Genomic DNA, 17,405 nt, shown 5'->3' with positions numbered 1-17,405 from the left:
ATGATGCATATGTTGGTATTTGATGTTGTCCCAGAGGCCCCTTAAGCTATCCTAAATTTTTTGGATATTTTTTTCTGTTCTGATTGGGTGTTTTATGCTACCTTATCTTCTAAATCACTGATTCGGTCCTTTGCTTCATCTACTGTTGATTCCCTCGATTATACAGTTCATTTCAATTATTATATTCTTTATTTCTGTTTTTTTGTTTTGTTTTCTGTCTCCATTTTTATATTTCCTATCTCTTTGTTGAGGTTTTCTCTGAGATCATTGAGCATCCTTACAGCCAGTGTTTTGAACTCTGCATCTGATACAATGCTTGTCTACATTTTGTTTAGTTCTTTTTCTGAAGATTTGTTCTTTTATTTGGGACATGTTTCTTTGTCTCCAATTTGGCTGTCTCCTTCTGTTTGTTTCTGTGTATTGGGTAGGGCTGCCAAGCCTCCCAGTCTTAGTAGAGTGGTCTTATGTAGTAGGTGCCCTGTGGGGCCCAGTGGTACAGTCTCCATGTTCACCTTAGTTAGGTTCTGCAGGTGTATCCCTTGTGTGGGTTGTGTGTGTCCTCCTGTTGTAGTTGAGCCTTGATGCCGTTGGCACTTCAGTGGGAGGGATTGACCCTCAGGCTGATTGGTTGTAAGGACTGGCTGTGACTACAGTGGAGGAGCTACAGTGCAAGGGCTGACCCTACAGAGCTGGATTCACTTTAGCAGGGCTCTGGTGCTTGATGAGTCTACCCTTTGAGTGTCATCCTTGGAGGTGGTTGGATGAAACTCTGGCTCAGTCTGAAGCTGGTTACCAGGTGTGTTAGCACCAAGCCCTCCTGAGATGCCCCACCACAGGCCAAGTTCATCAGCATCTGTGCCCTGCCCGGGGCCACTTGGCATGAGCCACAAAGCAATCTACAGATGGCCACTACTTGCACTGGGCTTTGCAGTGTCGTGCCACAAACTGAGGCTAGGTCCCACTAATGCCAGGCTTGGGGCTGTTTACCAAGATGTACAGGACACACTGAGGTTAGATGCTGCCTGTTTGGATTTTGTGAAACTTTTAGAGATTTTAGAAACCTTTGAGAGATTTGTCTTGGCAGCATAAGCTGTATGGAGAAACCACTGGAAGCAGCTTTGGTGGTCCCACAAATTGGGTGGGGTGGTGTCTCAGGGCAGCACCAGATTGGGGCAAACAAATGGTGTTAGCTATGTTGATGGAGACTCAGATATGTGTGTCTTTTCTTTCGATTTGTTGGTTTTCTTTAGTGTTTGTAGGGGTTCCTTTATTTTTATTTTTTGTGTATTTTTGTAGGTTTTTGGTTGTAGTTTGTAGTTACCATGAGGTTAATATTATATACATGTTTATCTATAGCAGTCTATTTTAAGCTGATAGGCATTTAAGATCAAAGACATTATAAAACCACTACATTTTTACCCCTCCCCAACACTATGTTTTTGATGTCATATTTTATGTCTTTTTATTTTTTGTGTGTCCCCTATTTGTTTAGTTATAGTTAATTTTGCTACTTCTTTCTTTTAACCTTCATATTGGCTTTTTAAGTGTTTGATCCCCTATGTTTATTATATATTTGCTTTTACTGGTGAGATTTTTTTCTTTCCTGTATTTTCTTATTTCTGGTTATGGCCTTTGGTTCTCTGCATAAAGAAGACCCTTTAACATTTCTTGTAATTACAGTTTAGTGATTGTGAACTCCTTTAGTTTTTGCTTGTCTGAGAAACCCTTTATCTCTCCTTCAATTCTGAATGATAATCTTGATGGGTATAGTATTCTAGGTTGTAGGTGTCTTTTTTGCATCACTTTAAATATTTCCTGCCACACCCTTTTGGCCTTTAAAATTGATGATGAGAAATCATCTGATAGCCTTTTGGGTTTTATGTGACTTATTATTTCCCTCTTGCTCTATTCAAGTTTGTCATTTTTTCTTTTCTTTCTTACTTTCTTTTTTCTTTTTCTTTTTCTTTTGTTTGCCATTTTAATGATATTATGTCTTTCTGTGAGTCTTTTGGGGTTCATCTTGTTTGGAACTCTCTGTGTTTCCTGTACCTGGATGTCTGTTTCCTTCCCCAGATAAGGAAAGTTTTCAGCCATTATTTCTTCAAATATACGTTCTGCCCTTTTCTCTCTCTCTTCTCCTTCTAGAATCCCTGCAATAGAAACAGTAGAGTGCGTGATCTTGTCCCATAGGTCCCTTATACTACCCTCATTTTTAAATCTTTTTTTTTTTTTCATTTTGCTGCTCTGATTGGGTGATTTCCACTATTCTGTTTTGCAGGTCTTGCTAATCTGTTGTTCTGGATTAACTAATCTGCTGTCAATGCTTTCTAAAGTATTTTTTCATTCCAGTTATTGTATTCTTAATTTCTGATTGTTTGTTTATTATATTTTCTACATTTTTGTTGAAATTCTCTCTGAATTCTTCTATTCTACTCTTAAGTTTATTGCACGTCCTTATGTCTGTTTCCTTGAATTTTTTATCATGCAAATTACTTTTCTTTATTTCATTCGAGTTTTACCTCTGGGATTTTTTTTCCCCTTCTTCCTTCATTTGAGCCATATTCTTCTTTCTCCCCATTTTGTTTAACTTTCTTTTTTTTTTCCTATGAGCTAGAGGAAATAGCTATCTCTTTCAATCTTTAAAAAGTGGACTTGTGTAGAAGTAGCCTCTGTGAAGACTGTCCAGGATGGTTTATAGGCTGGTTGAAGTTGAGGCAGGCTTTGCAGTTCCTGATGTGTTGCATGGCCAGAAAGAGAGGGTGCCAGGTGGGGTAGCCTGGTGTACATTCATGTGCTGTAGCTCCCTATTATTCTGGCTATCTCTGGTCAGAATGGAATCAGGGCTTGGGAACCTTATATTAATTTTGCTCCAAAAGACGTGTGTGTGATTCCTTGCCCTTCTGATCTGGGCATGGCTGCCCAGTGTGTGCATGGCATACCCTGTTGCTTTGTCTGTTACTGAGCTGAGTCTGTGAGGAGCTGTCGTGTGCGTGCGTGTGTGTGTGTGTGTGTGTGTGTGTGTGTGTGTGTGTGTGACATCACCCTACTTATCCCACACTTTCTCCAGGCAGGGCAACTCTGTATTCACATGCAGCAGTGTCCTATTAGTTCTACACTTTCTCTATATGGGGCAGCCCTGTGTGCATGTACTATGATGCCTTGGTAGTTTTTCATTTTCTTTGGGTTCTCTAATCCTATGTGCACATACAGCATTTCCTTACTAGTTCCACACTTTCTCCAAATGGGGTGGCCCTGTGTGCAGGCACTGCATTACCCTGCTAGTTCCACACTTTCTCTGGGTGGGGTAGCTTTATGTGTATGTGCAGCAGCACCCTACTAGTTTCACACTTTCTCTGGATGAGGAAGCCCTATGTAGAATGACTACAGTGCCCTGCTAGTTTTACACTTTCTCTGGTTGGGGCAGCACTATGTGTGTGGAGCTCAGTGGTTGTGTTCAGCAGTACTTTGTTGTACCTGCTGAATCAATTTCCAGGTGGAGGGTCCCTGTGCTTGAGCACTCTGGCACCCTCCTGTTCCTGTTGTAGCTAGCTCCATGAGGAGTGCCTTGGGATGGTTACAGCAGCCCTGAAGTTTGGCTAGATCACCTGAATAGAGCTCCCTCTTGCTATCCAAGTGCAGGGGAAATGCAAAGAATTGCACTCACTTGTCCCTCTGGTTCTGGAGAGTTCCCTCAGCTCCTGAAGAGCTCTCACAGTTCCCCAACCTTCTCTGTGTGGTCTCTTTTTTTTGTTTGTTGTGCAAAAGCTGTTAATTTGGCCCTCTGTTATCTCTCAGGAAGAATTGCTCTAAATATGTATGTACATATGATGTGTCCTTGGGAGGGGGCAAGCTCAGCTTCTTCCAATGCCCCATCTTGGATCTGCCTCTCCTTAACGTCTTTTGATGATTCCTGGTTTCAGGCCTCTTAGGATTCCAGTCTAAGGATACATGGTAGATAAAGAATAAACTCTGTGAATTCACTACATTGCTGTACCTCAAATCCTTAGGTTCCTAAGCTATTTGGCTTCTTTTTCCCAGTTTTCTGAGTCCTTCTATCATTTCCTGTTTAGCTGTTTCCAGGACATTTAGTATTAAAATGGGAATCACAGAGAAATGAAAGTCTATGCCATTTTATTAGCATTTGCTTTTTGTTCTTCACAGCTGCACTATTCATTTCTCCAGAGCCAGCTCATTCCATTAAGCTGGGATATTGGCAGTCCCACTAGTCATTGAATGTCATCTTCAAGAGTTTAGGGAAAAAATGTGTACTGCCATTCATCTGGGAATGCTACTAAGCCAGCAATAGCCCTGAGCAAGGGCAGAGCAGTTCATTGCTCTTTGTTCATGTTGGGAAAGAATGTGTTCTCTATACATCCTCCTGTAGATTTCATTTGAGATCTGCTGGAGATTCAGGTTTCAGTGTTAATTCATGATTTGTGTAGTTTTCAGGGCAGCCACCTGTGACAAACAGTAATTCCAGTTTCTTGTCCTTTTTCCTTTTCATGTGCATCACATCTAACCAGGTTCAGTTTTTCAGAAAACCACTAGACTTGGCATTGGGCTGCAGGTATAAACTATGTTACTCTGGATCAACCACCACCTGTTCTGCCATATCTAGGGCTCAAATACAGCCTTATGCACAATCCCTTTGGCTGCAGCATTCTCATATCTAGCACAACAATTCCACTCAAAGACCAAGGCGGCCATATATGGTTGTGCAGGTTGTGTCCTGTACAAGGCTACCCAGGCCATGTATCCTGGCATGGTGACACATCTATTTTTTTCCCGAAAAAAAGGGCCCTTTTCTGTAATCCACACAAAAATGCCAAATGGTCTACTGGAATTCCTGTCTATGTTCATCCCTCTACAATTGATCCATGATGACTAAGGAAACCTAATATTTCTAATTGGAAGCATTGCTTTGAGCATTCCTCTGAAAATTTTGGAAAAGAGACTTAACTACCTTTCTGAGCTTCATTTTCCTTATTTATATATATTTTATTATTTATATAATGGCAAAAAATAATGGTTATTTTGTATGGACATTTTAAGTGGAATTAAATGAGACTGAATACATACAAGTGGTTGTAAATTGTGACATTCTGTACAACTGGTGGTCATTGTACTGCAGTCTAAATGAAGAAATAAAACAAACATTAAAAAGTCACCAACCAAACAAAGCAGAGAATGTAAAATGGTACAAGGGATGGGGCAAGGGGACAGCAGTAATACTAACAGCTAACACTTTTAAAACACTTACCATGTACCAGTCTGTTCCAACTACCATGTTTCCCCGAAAATAAGACTGGGTCTTATATTAATTTTTGCTCCAAAAGATGCATTAGGGCTTATGTTCAGGGGATGTCATCCTGAAAAATCATGCTAGGGCTTATTTTCTAGTTAGGTCTTATTTTCCAGGAAACACGGTAGTTTATGTGTAAAAACATATTTTGCCATTACAATTCTATGTGGTAATTATGTGTTTCCTTGATGCGGAAACTGAGGCACAGAGAGACTTAGTAACTTAACCAATAGCATAGCTGGGATTTGAACCTAAGAAGTCTGGCCTCTTTCTGACTACAAACCTTAAGAGTTCAGAAAGGGAAGGCTTCCATGGGATGTTAGGGAGTGGCTTTCTGGCAAAATGGTATCTGAATAAGACCTGTGAAGATGAGTATAATTTAGATGAGTGTGTAAGAAGAGAGAAGGTATTCCAGTTAGAAAAAGGCATGAGCAAAAGCAGAGAAAGAGGGCGACCAAGAAGTGTTTGACAGGTAAGAGAATAGACAGGTTTGGCCATGGTGGGGAAAGGAGGTGGCTCCAGGTCCACTTAACCAAGGCCTACTTTTAGGACAAAGCTTAAAAGTTTATACTCAATGGGAGATGATATGACACTTGTTATCATAGCCTCTCTCAAGTTAGGCAGCTTCTACCCAGATAAATATCTTAAGCCACACAAGAGTAAGTGGTAATGGTGAGAGTAAGGCATCTTCTACCTGCCAGAGGAACCATACATCTTTAAGTGATAAGATACCGTATCAGGGGTCCAGTTTGTTACAGAGTCCTGGGCCCCTCATACGTGACTCCCTATCCCCATATTCCCTGAACCCACGCAAGCTTATTTAAGGAGGGTATGGGGGAAGCTGTAACATTTTCACAACTTGAAAAATTCTAGATGTAACTGAATCAGATTCCAGGAAAAATAAATATGTGTTTTGTTTCCTATGAGCTGGTGTAAAATAAAATTATAGCTCTTAATAAAAGTTACTATGTAAAGTACTCTCATTAAATACCCATTAAGAGCTCTTTTAACCTTGTAGAAAGATGGGGGCTCTTGCCCCCAGATCATAACCCAACATTTGACTCCAGAAGGCCTGGGACACAAAATAGTCTGTACAACAAGGAAGGACCCTTGGGGCAGTGCCCACAGGCACTAACCTCCACTCAGGGCTGCCAAGGATTGTTGGATGAGAGAGACACAGAGAGAAGGAAGTTCCATTCTGCCATAGGGGCTCAGGATGAGGAAGAGAGGGAATAGGAGTAGAGAGATTCAGGGCCCTGATGCCACCACAGTGCTTCAGGATCCAGAGAAGGGAATTGCTTCCTGCTGCCCCACCCCAACTGAAACCACTCTGGGAGGCCAGGAAACCTTTCACTCCTGCTTTTACATGTGAGGAAAGTGAGTGATAGTCAAGAGAAAAACTAGTGTAGGGTGACAGAGGATTTGTATTGTGGCAGAAAGCATGATACCTGAAAGCTTTAAGTTAAACTATATGTAATTGCCGTTTTTATAGGCCAAAAATAGTCAAATAAGATATTAGAGCCCGAAAGACCTTAAAGATCATCTAATCCAACTCTCTTTCCTCATATTCATCCTACAGATGAAGAAATTGAAGGCCATAATGTGACTTAACAGTGAATACAAGCCACATTGTAAATATTTCTGGTGGTTTTCCCCAGTCAGATTAGAAACTACCTGCTAGAAAGGACCACAATTCCAATTGCTATTTCTTGAGTTTCCCCATTTGCCTAGCACAAGATCACCACATCAGTGCATTTACACCTACACTGAACTTTGGTTTCCCCAAAAGGAGAAACTTGATCTTTTCAAAAGAAGCTTCCTCAATGTCTGCCAGCCTCTGGAACTCCTCTGTCTAAAACATGCTCTCCTATCTGCCAAACTATCAGTCCTAAGCTAAGCATGTTTTTTTTTTTCTCCCTCTGACCAGCCTGAGAACTGTCAGCAAGAACAACGAGACCATTCAGAGGGAGACTGAGATGGAGTTTGTAAAATACCACTCAGCCCTTGAGCTTGAAGAGGAAGACCAGATGAAAGAGACTTCCCTCCTACCACTGGATCCTACCCTCGAATGCCACAGTCCACCACCCGACTATAACTCTGTGGTCCACTATAGTATTCTACCCATGTAATCTAATACCAGTGCCCTTCCTTTGCTGCCCCTTTTCAAACTAATCTCTTTTTGCCTCAGAAATCCCCAATTCTTTCCACGTCCAGGTCATAATAACAGAATTACTAACTTGGGACTGGAGAATGAAAGAACATCTTGACAGAGAATCTCTATTCTTCACACCTTTGGGGGGTACAGCTAGCCTAAACCAGGCCCCCAGGCCTGATAGAGAGACAACAAGATGTTCAATCCCATTTCTTTTCCTATTAAACACCAGTTACCCTACTTGGGTGTTACAGACCCACAACAGCACCTTCAGTAATTCCATATGTAACCATTCCAACTTGGCCCATTATACTTCTATGAGGGCCACTAAAAGGAACAATCTCTGTTGACCCCTCAAAGACCTCCAGAGCATCCAATCAGGAACTTTGACCCCATCATATTCAGATCTTAACAATCAGCCTCCAAGCAGGGCTTCGTGGACTTTTACCTGGATATGTTTTCTTAGAAACAATTAAAGCAGCCATTGTTCAGACCTAAAATCTACTAGGGTTTGACAGTGGAAGTAGTAGACAGCTCTTTGCCTGCAATGTTTCCCATGAAGCGTCTAACACTCCACAGCCTCCTTTGCATTCAAGCAATTTCTAGCAGCTCCAATGGGAGTTGGGCATGCCTTGTATATTTAGGATATGCTCCACATACACTGCCAGTATCATCACCGTTGTGTTGTTCCCATGCCAGAAAACATCCAATCAGATTCTCTGGCTATTGCCCAATACTGATGTGGATTTCAAGAACACCATGACTTTAATATATAAGCCCCCAAATCCACATGTCAGGTAAACAGCAGCACACAAAGTGTATCTGCATGGACTCAGACAAAAGAAATGAGGGGAGGGTTTGTACCTGCTGCCCTTCCAGATTGGCCTGCACTTCTCCACTTCCAGAAAACCCCTGTAGCTACCTCTCTGTTGAAGGAGGAACCTGTAGTTCTCCTCCTGGGGGCCAAGGGTGATTATGCTAAATACTGACACTATCTGTAGTCTCCCCTTTCAAAAGCAACTATGCAGTTGAATTACATCGAACAAGGCAGTGCCTCCCAACTGCACCCTAAACCAAAGATCATGAAGCTACCCCAGGCTAGACAACATGCTCATCCCTGGATTGCATGAGGAGACTATCCACTGACTTTAAAAGTGGTGAGCCTCTTCCTCTGATTCATTTTCATAGCATCAGGGAAAAGAAAGAAGCAAGCAGCATTCTACAAAAATGATGCCCTGAAAGACACTCTGGTTCTTTCCTACTTCCCCTTCTGTAAACGGGAAAACTAAAAACCAGAAAAGAGAAGGGGTTTGCATGCATATTTCCTGACTATTGCCCAATGCTTTCTACTGTTTGGACGATGTAGCCACACATGTGCATATATATAAACACCTGCTAATATTAACAAGAATGCCACTGGAAGAAACCCCAAAAATATTTTTGTTTTTTTCCTTTGCTTTCCTTTTTGGCTAGCATACACCCAGAAAATATGTCTTCCTCATGGAAACAGAGGCCTGGGTTTCTGCTCCAACTACTCCAATCTCTTCTGTAGTGGCCCAAAGAATCCCAGAACTGCTCAAACTCAATTTTCACTTGTGGCCCAAGAGCGTTAGTGATGTAAAAGGCAGTGAAAGTCAGGCTAGGTCCATGTCCTGTCTATTTAAGAAGTTTGTAAAACTGCCCAGACACACAGGGCTATAAGCCCTAGAAAAACCCTGGTTTGGGGATATTCAGAACCAAGAGGTAACTGCAAACCTTTTTACCTGCCCGTGACTTAGCCTACTGACAATACTAGAAACATCTGTGCTTGGCTCAACAAGTAGTTCCACGTGTGTGGTGGAAGAAATGGGGGAATCACCACCAGCCTCCAACCACTGTGTTTCCCTGTAAATAAGACCTAACCAGAAAATAAGCCCTAGCATGATTTTTCAGGATGACATCCTCTGATCATAAGCCCTAATACATCTTTTGGAGCAAAAATTAGTATAAGATCCAGTCTTATTTTCAGGGAAATACAGTGCTACTAAGGTGGTCCTCTTCTTCCAGCTTTCTTCAGGAAGTGGTTATGTTGTGGCTGTGCTCCCAGGAAATGGTCTGAATAAGCTTTGCCACTGACTTAACTAGAACCTGTGAGTTGAATGAAGTAAGCTACCACTAGGAGGTTATGGTGAAAGGCCAAGCCTTGTTCCTTCCTCTTGCCTGTCTCTGCTGAGGAAATGATGGGTCTAGAGATAGGAAGAAATTGATCATCATTTGGACACCTATCCAGTGAGAATTCCCAGTTGTCCCTGATGGTTAGCAGCTTTGCTCTGGGACAGCCTTGGCTAACACAAATTATGCATAGTGGAATACCCAGGAACAGAGTCAATGATACTCTCGTCACATTTCTGATTTAGCTTAACTGGGGGAAAGAGTCTTTCAAGTGTTCAAAAAATTCTCCAGTAATGTGCATCGTTCGTCTATCTAGTGTTTTAGTGAAGAGAAGCTCATCCCATAATTCGTTCAGCAAGAAGATTCCTCTTTGGCTGGACATGCTTGTATTGCATCTACTTTATAAAAAGTGTTTCCTCGAGGCAGATGCTGACCAGAACTTTCAACAAGACTTCATGTAGCTACAAAGGCAATATAGACATCTTCAGTAAATTCCAAGGATCCCTCACAAGATGTCTCAGGAAATATAATTTATGAAGAAATTACCACATTCCTCTCCATAAGATTTCATGATGGGATGCTTAGACCAGCAAACAACAGTAACATTTTAAAGTGTTAAACGAACTAAACGTTACTCTGAAGTTCCAGCTTTTGAATTGATATCATTCATACTTTATCTTGTTAGTATAATTAAGTCTGGACTAGCTGTCCTAGAGCAAAAAGCCACTTCAGAGTGGGCTGCCTTGGCCCAATTACTTAAGGCAATTGCCTCCACTTTTTCACTACTGTTCTCAACTACTGAAGATCTCTTTTGTCTCTGTCCCCATTCTCCACTGTACCTCATATTGTGCCAAGGCCAGGGAAGATAAGCAGTAAGGGAGGCTCCTCACTTCTGTTTACCCCCTGAATGGGGGGAAACCTCCATCAAGAATGTCCCTTCTCACCTGAAGGGTGGGCAGGTATCCCAGCCCTCTGCAGACCATGGTGAGCAGGTACAGTGAAGCAACCAGCATTCCATTATCTAATTGAAATATTCTTGTCCACAGCCTACAGTGGATACATTACCCAAATGTTACTGTCTTTTGTTGATATTTTACTAATCTATTGTTTTAAGCTTAACTATTACTCCTTCCAATTACTGGAGTATATTTTTATGTACACATATACACATATATACAGAAATGATGTTTCTAACTTGTTATGCAAAACCAAAAGTTGCATATTATTATGGCAACCTTTCTGCAAGTTGAACCACCTCTCATGCAGAGTGAACAATGGTTTTCAATAATAGTTCCAAATGTCAGACACCTCATTCCTCTCTGGGAATTATGAGACCATATCTTCTTGCACTGAGCTGCTACCCGTGCTCCAGGTTGAGAAAATGTTCTGTCAAGCTCTAGGTAAGTTTCACTCTGCTGATAGCTCCCTTTTATCCAAGAGGATGAGAAGGGGAAATGAAGAATGGGTTAGTATTGACTCTGTTACCTATACAGTTACTTGTGAGGTTGGGGAGTGAAACTTGAATTGTTAAGGGAGTCCAACTAACCAAGTTTCTCAGGGATTGTTTCATGGCCCCCAGGAGTATTTCTAGTAACTTGTCTTTCTCTAATTTAGTTGGTAAAGTCTCAAGATCTTGCACGAACATGATGGACTTTTCTTTGTCACATTCTCTGGACTATTTAACTTATTATTTCCAGACCATGGGAACAACAAAGGCCCTTAGGACTTGGGGACACTTTTGACTCTCCAAATGAAAATTCTGAGGCCTCCAATATCCTTCTTAGGAGAATAAATGCATAGCTCATTGATAATTGCTCTTATTTGCCTATTTGGACTCCTGTGTATCTGTGAGCAGCAGACTTGTTAGGGAATCACTCCCAGGAATTGGCAAAGGTGATTTTGCATGGCTGGGAAGGGTACTTTGGCTAAGATGCCCCCCTCTGCTCTGCAGTTCTACAAACACTCACCACCTCCAAGAGGCCCTCTGACACCAATATATTTATTCATGCCAAAAGTAGCTGATAACAGATAGGACTGGTTTGCATACAGAGTACTAATCTCACTCTGGTATGGTCACCAGCAGCTAGGCTGTGCTTTGTTTCCACAGTCCCTCCATTCCCCATAGACAATGTGATTCCTCACAGAAATCCATTCTTACCTCATTCCTACCTCTCTAATCTTATCTCTTGGAAGGCATTTGAGGCGAGTTATTCAAAGAAATCACAGACCCCTCTCCCTCTGGCATCCAGAGATACACTTACAGCTAAGGTAGCAGCAGTAGTGCAACCACAGGGACATGGCTGGCTGGCCCTGCCAATAAGTAGTCTAATGCAAGACTTCAGTTCTTTGAGACATGGACCTACTCATCTGTCTCAAATAAGTCCTCACTGTATTATTCTTCCTCTCTGAATTATGTAAAAGGCCCATCAACCTTTGGGGCCATCCTACCCTGCTTGTATTTCCCCCCTACCAAGAGGATGCCATTCTGAACTGGGACAACTATTCCCCTTAGGTGAAAGAAAACCATTTGCTCCAGAAATAAGGTAACAGAAGATTGATAGGACGTTTTTGGTAGCGGATTGTCCTTTAACCCCTACCTTGTAATATCGAATTTTCAGTTTACCACACAGAGAAAATGGGAAGCTCTCCTTTGGACTAATGATACTGCCATGCGAATAAGGAGGTGGGCAGAGGGCCCTGGCTGGCCAATGAATGAAGGTCAGGATAGTGCAATGTAGGGCTCAACAAATTTCCAGCTTTGATAAAAAATTCCACTACGTAAAAAGCAACCCTCTCTCACATTTCCTTTGTAGACCTTGCTCTCCCTAACTACAAACATGCCAGAAAAATCCTAAACCTAAATAAATCCCCTATAGCATACAGCTTTTCCCTAGCTTTCCCCTTAGCCAGATGGAGAATGTACCCATGTGAAGAAATCCTCCCCTTCCATAAATTGTATCTTATTATTATGTAATCAAATCATATTGTATCTTTTATTTTAAATATAGAAGTCTATATGTACACAATCCAGAGTCATTGTCTCTCTGATCTTATTTGGCATTTATAAGTTTCTGAAAGCTTTAGCTGCTGCCTCTTCCAAGTAGTACCTCCCCTTCCTCTGTCACTTCTACTTGGGATGGTTTTACAAAGATGAATATTATATGTGAAGTAAACAAACTTTCAGAAGACCACAAGTTTCCATTATTTCACAGGTCTGTGAAGGCAAAGAAGTGGCCTAGCTGGTTTTCAATCTGGCTTAGGACACACCTGTACTGCTGGTACCCTGTGACAACCAGGAGGTAGCTCCTTGAACCATTCAGGTTCATCACTGGTGGGTATCAGGGAACCTGGGCCAACGGCTGACCAGTGTTTTTCTTTCCCTAGGCTACAGTATATTCGGGACGGCAAATACAGGGGCCATGTTTTGAAAAGAAGCTAAATGCAAAAGTTGCTCAGATTGTCCAAATAAGCAACCAGTCTCTCTTTTTTTAAATCAGTTTCAGGTGTACAAAACAACATGATTAGACATTTACACCCCTCACAAAGTGATAACCCCCCAAGTCTATTAATCTCTGACATTGTATATAGCTATTACAATACCATTGACTGAATTCCCTAGGCTGTACTTTACGTCCCATGACCATACATGTATCACCTAATATATATACATATATATATATATATATATATATATATATATACATATATATATATATATATATATATATATATATATATATATATATTCAAGGCCAAGAGGAAGAGTATATGCAGAAATGCAAAGTGGTAAATGATGAACACCAGGAAAAGCAGACAAGAATTTTAAGCAGAATGTAGATAATGATGCACTTCCATGAACAACAGTGCAGATAGCATGGTTTCTATTACCACAGGGCAGTGAGAAGTGAGGAGAGGAATAGAGCAAATGGTATGACCTGGAAGTTGACAAGCACATATACTTTTCAAGCTCAGATTCAAAAATCATCAGACAAAGAACTTTAACATAGCGAAAGCCACCAAGTCACTTATAACTTTATCCTTAAAAATTTGATACCAGCATTCAGAAATAAATGCTGACTTAGCTCCTTCTATGTAGCAAGCACAGACCCAATGTGAATAGATGTACCTACATGGTGCCAGTCACCATGCTAGGCTTAGGGATATAAAGGTGAATAAGACAAAGCTGATGTGTTAAAGGAGCTCAAAGTTGATTCTGAATGAAAGAGATCATTAGAGACAGTACCAAAAATTTAAGTCCTAAATTCCATGTGTTGATGGGGATCTAGAGCAACAGGAACACACATATTTTGCAGGTGGTGGAGAAGGGTAAAAGCAATGATTTGGGATTAGTTAGTAGAGTTGAAGGGGTGAATACTCTCCAACCTAGAAATTGTGTTCCGTGGGGCAGACCATAGAAAATCTCCTAAAACATATTCATAAGGAGAATGTACAAGCTGTTCATTTGGTTATTTGTGATAACCAAAACCTGAAAATACTATGCAATAGGTCTGACAATTAAGTTCGCGAACTTATTGCAATGATGTTGCTAACTTTTTTGATATCAGAGGGATTATTCATGATGAATTTGCACCAACAGGACAAATGGTTAACCAAGTTTACTATTTGGATGTGCTGAAAAGGCTGCACGAAAAAGTTAGACAACCTGAACATTTCACCAACAATTTATGTCTTGTATCACGACAATGCACCAGCTCACACGGCACTGTCTGTGAGGGAGTTTTTAGCCAGTAAACAAATAACTGTATTGGAACATCCTCCCTACTTACCTTATCTGTCCCCCAATGACTTCTTTCTTGACCCGAAGATAAAGGAAATATTGAAAGGAAGACATTTTGATGACATTCAGGACATCAAGGGTAACACAGCTCTGAAAGAGTCATTCCAGAAAGAGTTTCAAAATTGCTTTGAAGGGTAGAGTAGGTGCTGGCATTGGTGTGTAGCTTCCCAAGGGGAGTACTTTGAAAGAGACCATAGTGATGTTCAGCAATGAGGTATGTAGCACTTTTTTTTGTATTACTTTATCTTTTTTTATTAGTTTCCAGTGCACAAAAGAATGTAATAGGTAGATATTTATCATTTATATCCCTCACACTGTGTCAACCCCCCTCCCCCCATCCACTACCCCTCTGACATCACATACAGCCATTACATTTCCACTGCCTCTATTCTGAATGCTGTACTCCGCTTCTTGTAACCATATATACATATAATGGTTATACTTGTAACCATATATACATATACATACACACACACAAACACACACACACACACACACACACACACACACACACACACACACACATATATATAAACTTGTAGTTGACATTCATTATTGTTCAGCTTCAGCTTCAGGTGTACAGTGCAGTGGTCAGGCATCTACACCATCCCTGAGGTGGTCTCCCTAACGAGATAAGTGTCCATCGGATACCCTACAAAATCTTTATAACATTATTGATTATATTCCCCAAAATAGTTTTCGTGATCCTGTGGCAATCTTGTGGTTACTGACTGTGCTTTCTAATGCCCTCACCTCCCCCCTTATCCCCACTCCCCCTCCCATGGAGCAACCTTCAGTTTTTCCTCTATGTCTCTGAAACTGTTTCTGATTAGTTCATTCATTTATTCTTTTTTTTTTAAATTTATTTTTAATTTATTGGGGTGACAATTGTTAGTAAAATTACATAGATTTCAGGTGTACAATTCTGTATTACATCATCTATAAATCACATTGTGTATTCACCACCCAGAGTCAGTTCTCCTTCCATCACCATATATTTGATCCCCCTTACCCTCATATCCCACCCCCCACCCCCCTTACCCTCTGGTAACCACTAAACTATTGTCTGTGTCTATGAGTTCTTGTTTCTCATTTGTTTGTCTTGTTCTTTTGTTGTTTTTGGTTTATATACCACATGTCAATGAAATCATATAGTTCTCTGCTTTTTCTGTCTCACTTATTTCGCTTAGCATTATACTCTCAAGATCCATCCTTGTTGTCACAAATGTTCCTATATCATCTTTTCTTACCGCCGAATAGTATTCCATTGTGTATATATACCACCACTTCTTTATCCATTCATCTATCGAAGGACATTTTCGTTGTTTCCATGTCTTGGCCACCGTAAACAAAGCTGCAATGAACATTAGAGCACACGTGTCTTTATGTGTAGATGTTTTCAGATTTTTTGGGTAGATACCCAGGAGAGGGATTGCTGGGTCATATGGTAATTCTATCCGTAATTTTTTGAGGAACCTCCACACTGTCTTCCATAATGGCTGCACCAGTCTGCATTCCCACCAACAATGTATGAGGGTTCCTTTTTCTCCACAGCCTCTCCAACACTTATTACTATTTGTCTTGTTGATGACAGCCATTCTGAGTGGGGTGAGGTGATATCTCATTGTGGTTTTTATTTGCATTTCTCTGATGATTAGTGATGTTGAGCATTTTTTCATATGTCTATTTGCCATTTGTATGTCCTCTTTGGAGAAATGTCTCTTCAGGTCCTCTGCCCATTTCTCAATTCGGTTGTTTGTTTTTGAGTTTCATGAGTTCCTTGTATATTTTGGATATTAGGCCCTTATCGGAGGCACTGTTTGCAAAAATCTTCTCCCATTCAGTTGGTTGCCTCTTTATTTTGTCGATGGTTTCTTTTGCTGTGTAGAAGCTTTTAAGTTTCATATGGTCCCATTCGTTTATTTTATCTTTTACTTCCATTGCCTTTGGAGTCAAATTCATAAAATGCTCTTTGAACCCAAGGTCCATAAGTTTAGTACATTCATTTATTCTTTTCTTAAAGATTCCACATATAAGTGAGATCACATGGTATTTTTCTTTCTCTGTCTGACTTGTTTCACTTAAAATAATGTTCTCTAGGTCCATCCATGTTGTTGCAAATGGTAAGATTTATTTCTTTTTTAAGGCTGTGTAATACTCCATTGTATAAATGTACCAGTTTCTTAATCCAGTCTTCTACCGATGGGCATTTCGGTTGTTTCCATGTCTTGGCTATTGTGTATAGTGCTGCAATAAAAAGAGAGGTGCATAAATTTTTTTTTGAATTAGACGTTTGGATATCTCTGGATAGATACCTAGGAGTGGATGCTGGATCATAAGGTAGTTCCATTTTCAGATTTTTGAGATACCTCCATACTGTTTTCCATAGTGGCTGCACAAATCCGCAATCCCACCAACAGTGCACAAGGGTGCCCTTTTCTCCATATCCTTGCCAGCACTTGTTGTTTTTTGATTTATTGATAGCAATTTTGACTGGGGTGAGGTGGTATCTCATTGTGGTTTTCATTTGAATTTCTCTGATGGTTAATGAAGTTGAGCATTTTTTCATATGTCTGTTTGCCGTCTGCATGTCCTTTTCAGAAAAATGTCTCTTCATGTCCTCTGCCCATTTTTTAATTGGGTTGTTTGTTTCTTTGGAATTGAGTTGAGTGAGTTTTTTGTCAATTTGTGACATTAACCCCTTATCAGATATATAATTGGCAAATATCTTTTCCCATTCAGTAGGATCACTTTTTGTTTTATTGATGATTTCCTTTGCTGTGAAAAAACTTTTTAGTTTGATGTAATCCCACATGTTTTGTTTTTTTTTCTCTTACTTCCCTTGCCCGAGGGGATATATCAGTAAAAATCTTACTCCGGGTAATGTCTGTAAAGTTTCTACCCATATTTTCATCTAGGAATTTTATGGTTTCAGGTCTTACATTTAAGTCTTTAAGCCATTTTGAATTTATTTTTGTATATGGTGTAAGGAGGTGGTCCAG

General features: G+C 40.5%; 1 protein-coding gene across 3 annotated transcripts in view; it reads left to right on the top strand.

The window, feature by feature from the left end:
• The window catches only part of LOC117026978 (vascular endothelial growth factor receptor kdr-like), a 348,517-nt gene extending 335,892 nt beyond the window's left edge, over positions 1 to 12,625 (top strand). For all 3 annotated transcript variants that reach the window (XM_033114327.1, XM_033114346.1, XM_033114337.1), the window contains one exon: positions 7,230 to 12,625. In XM_033114327.1, coding sequence (XP_032970218.1) covers positions 7,230 to 7,431 — 202 coding nt within the window. In that variant the 3' untranslated portion in view covers positions 7,432 to 12,625. The remainder of the gene's footprint in view (positions 1 to 7,229) is intronic.
• Positions 12,626 to 17,405: the final 4,780 nt, after the last annotated feature.

Source organism: Rhinolophus ferrumequinum, chromosome X (genome assembly GCF_004115265.2).
Source record: "Rhinolophus ferrumequinum isolate MPI-CBG mRhiFer1 chromosome X, mRhiFer1_v1.p, whole genome shotgun sequence".
Taxonomy (NCBI): domain Eukaryota; kingdom Metazoa; phylum Chordata; class Mammalia; order Chiroptera; family Rhinolophidae; genus Rhinolophus; species Rhinolophus ferrumequinum.
This window is presented reverse-complemented; position numbering and strand designations above follow the sequence as displayed.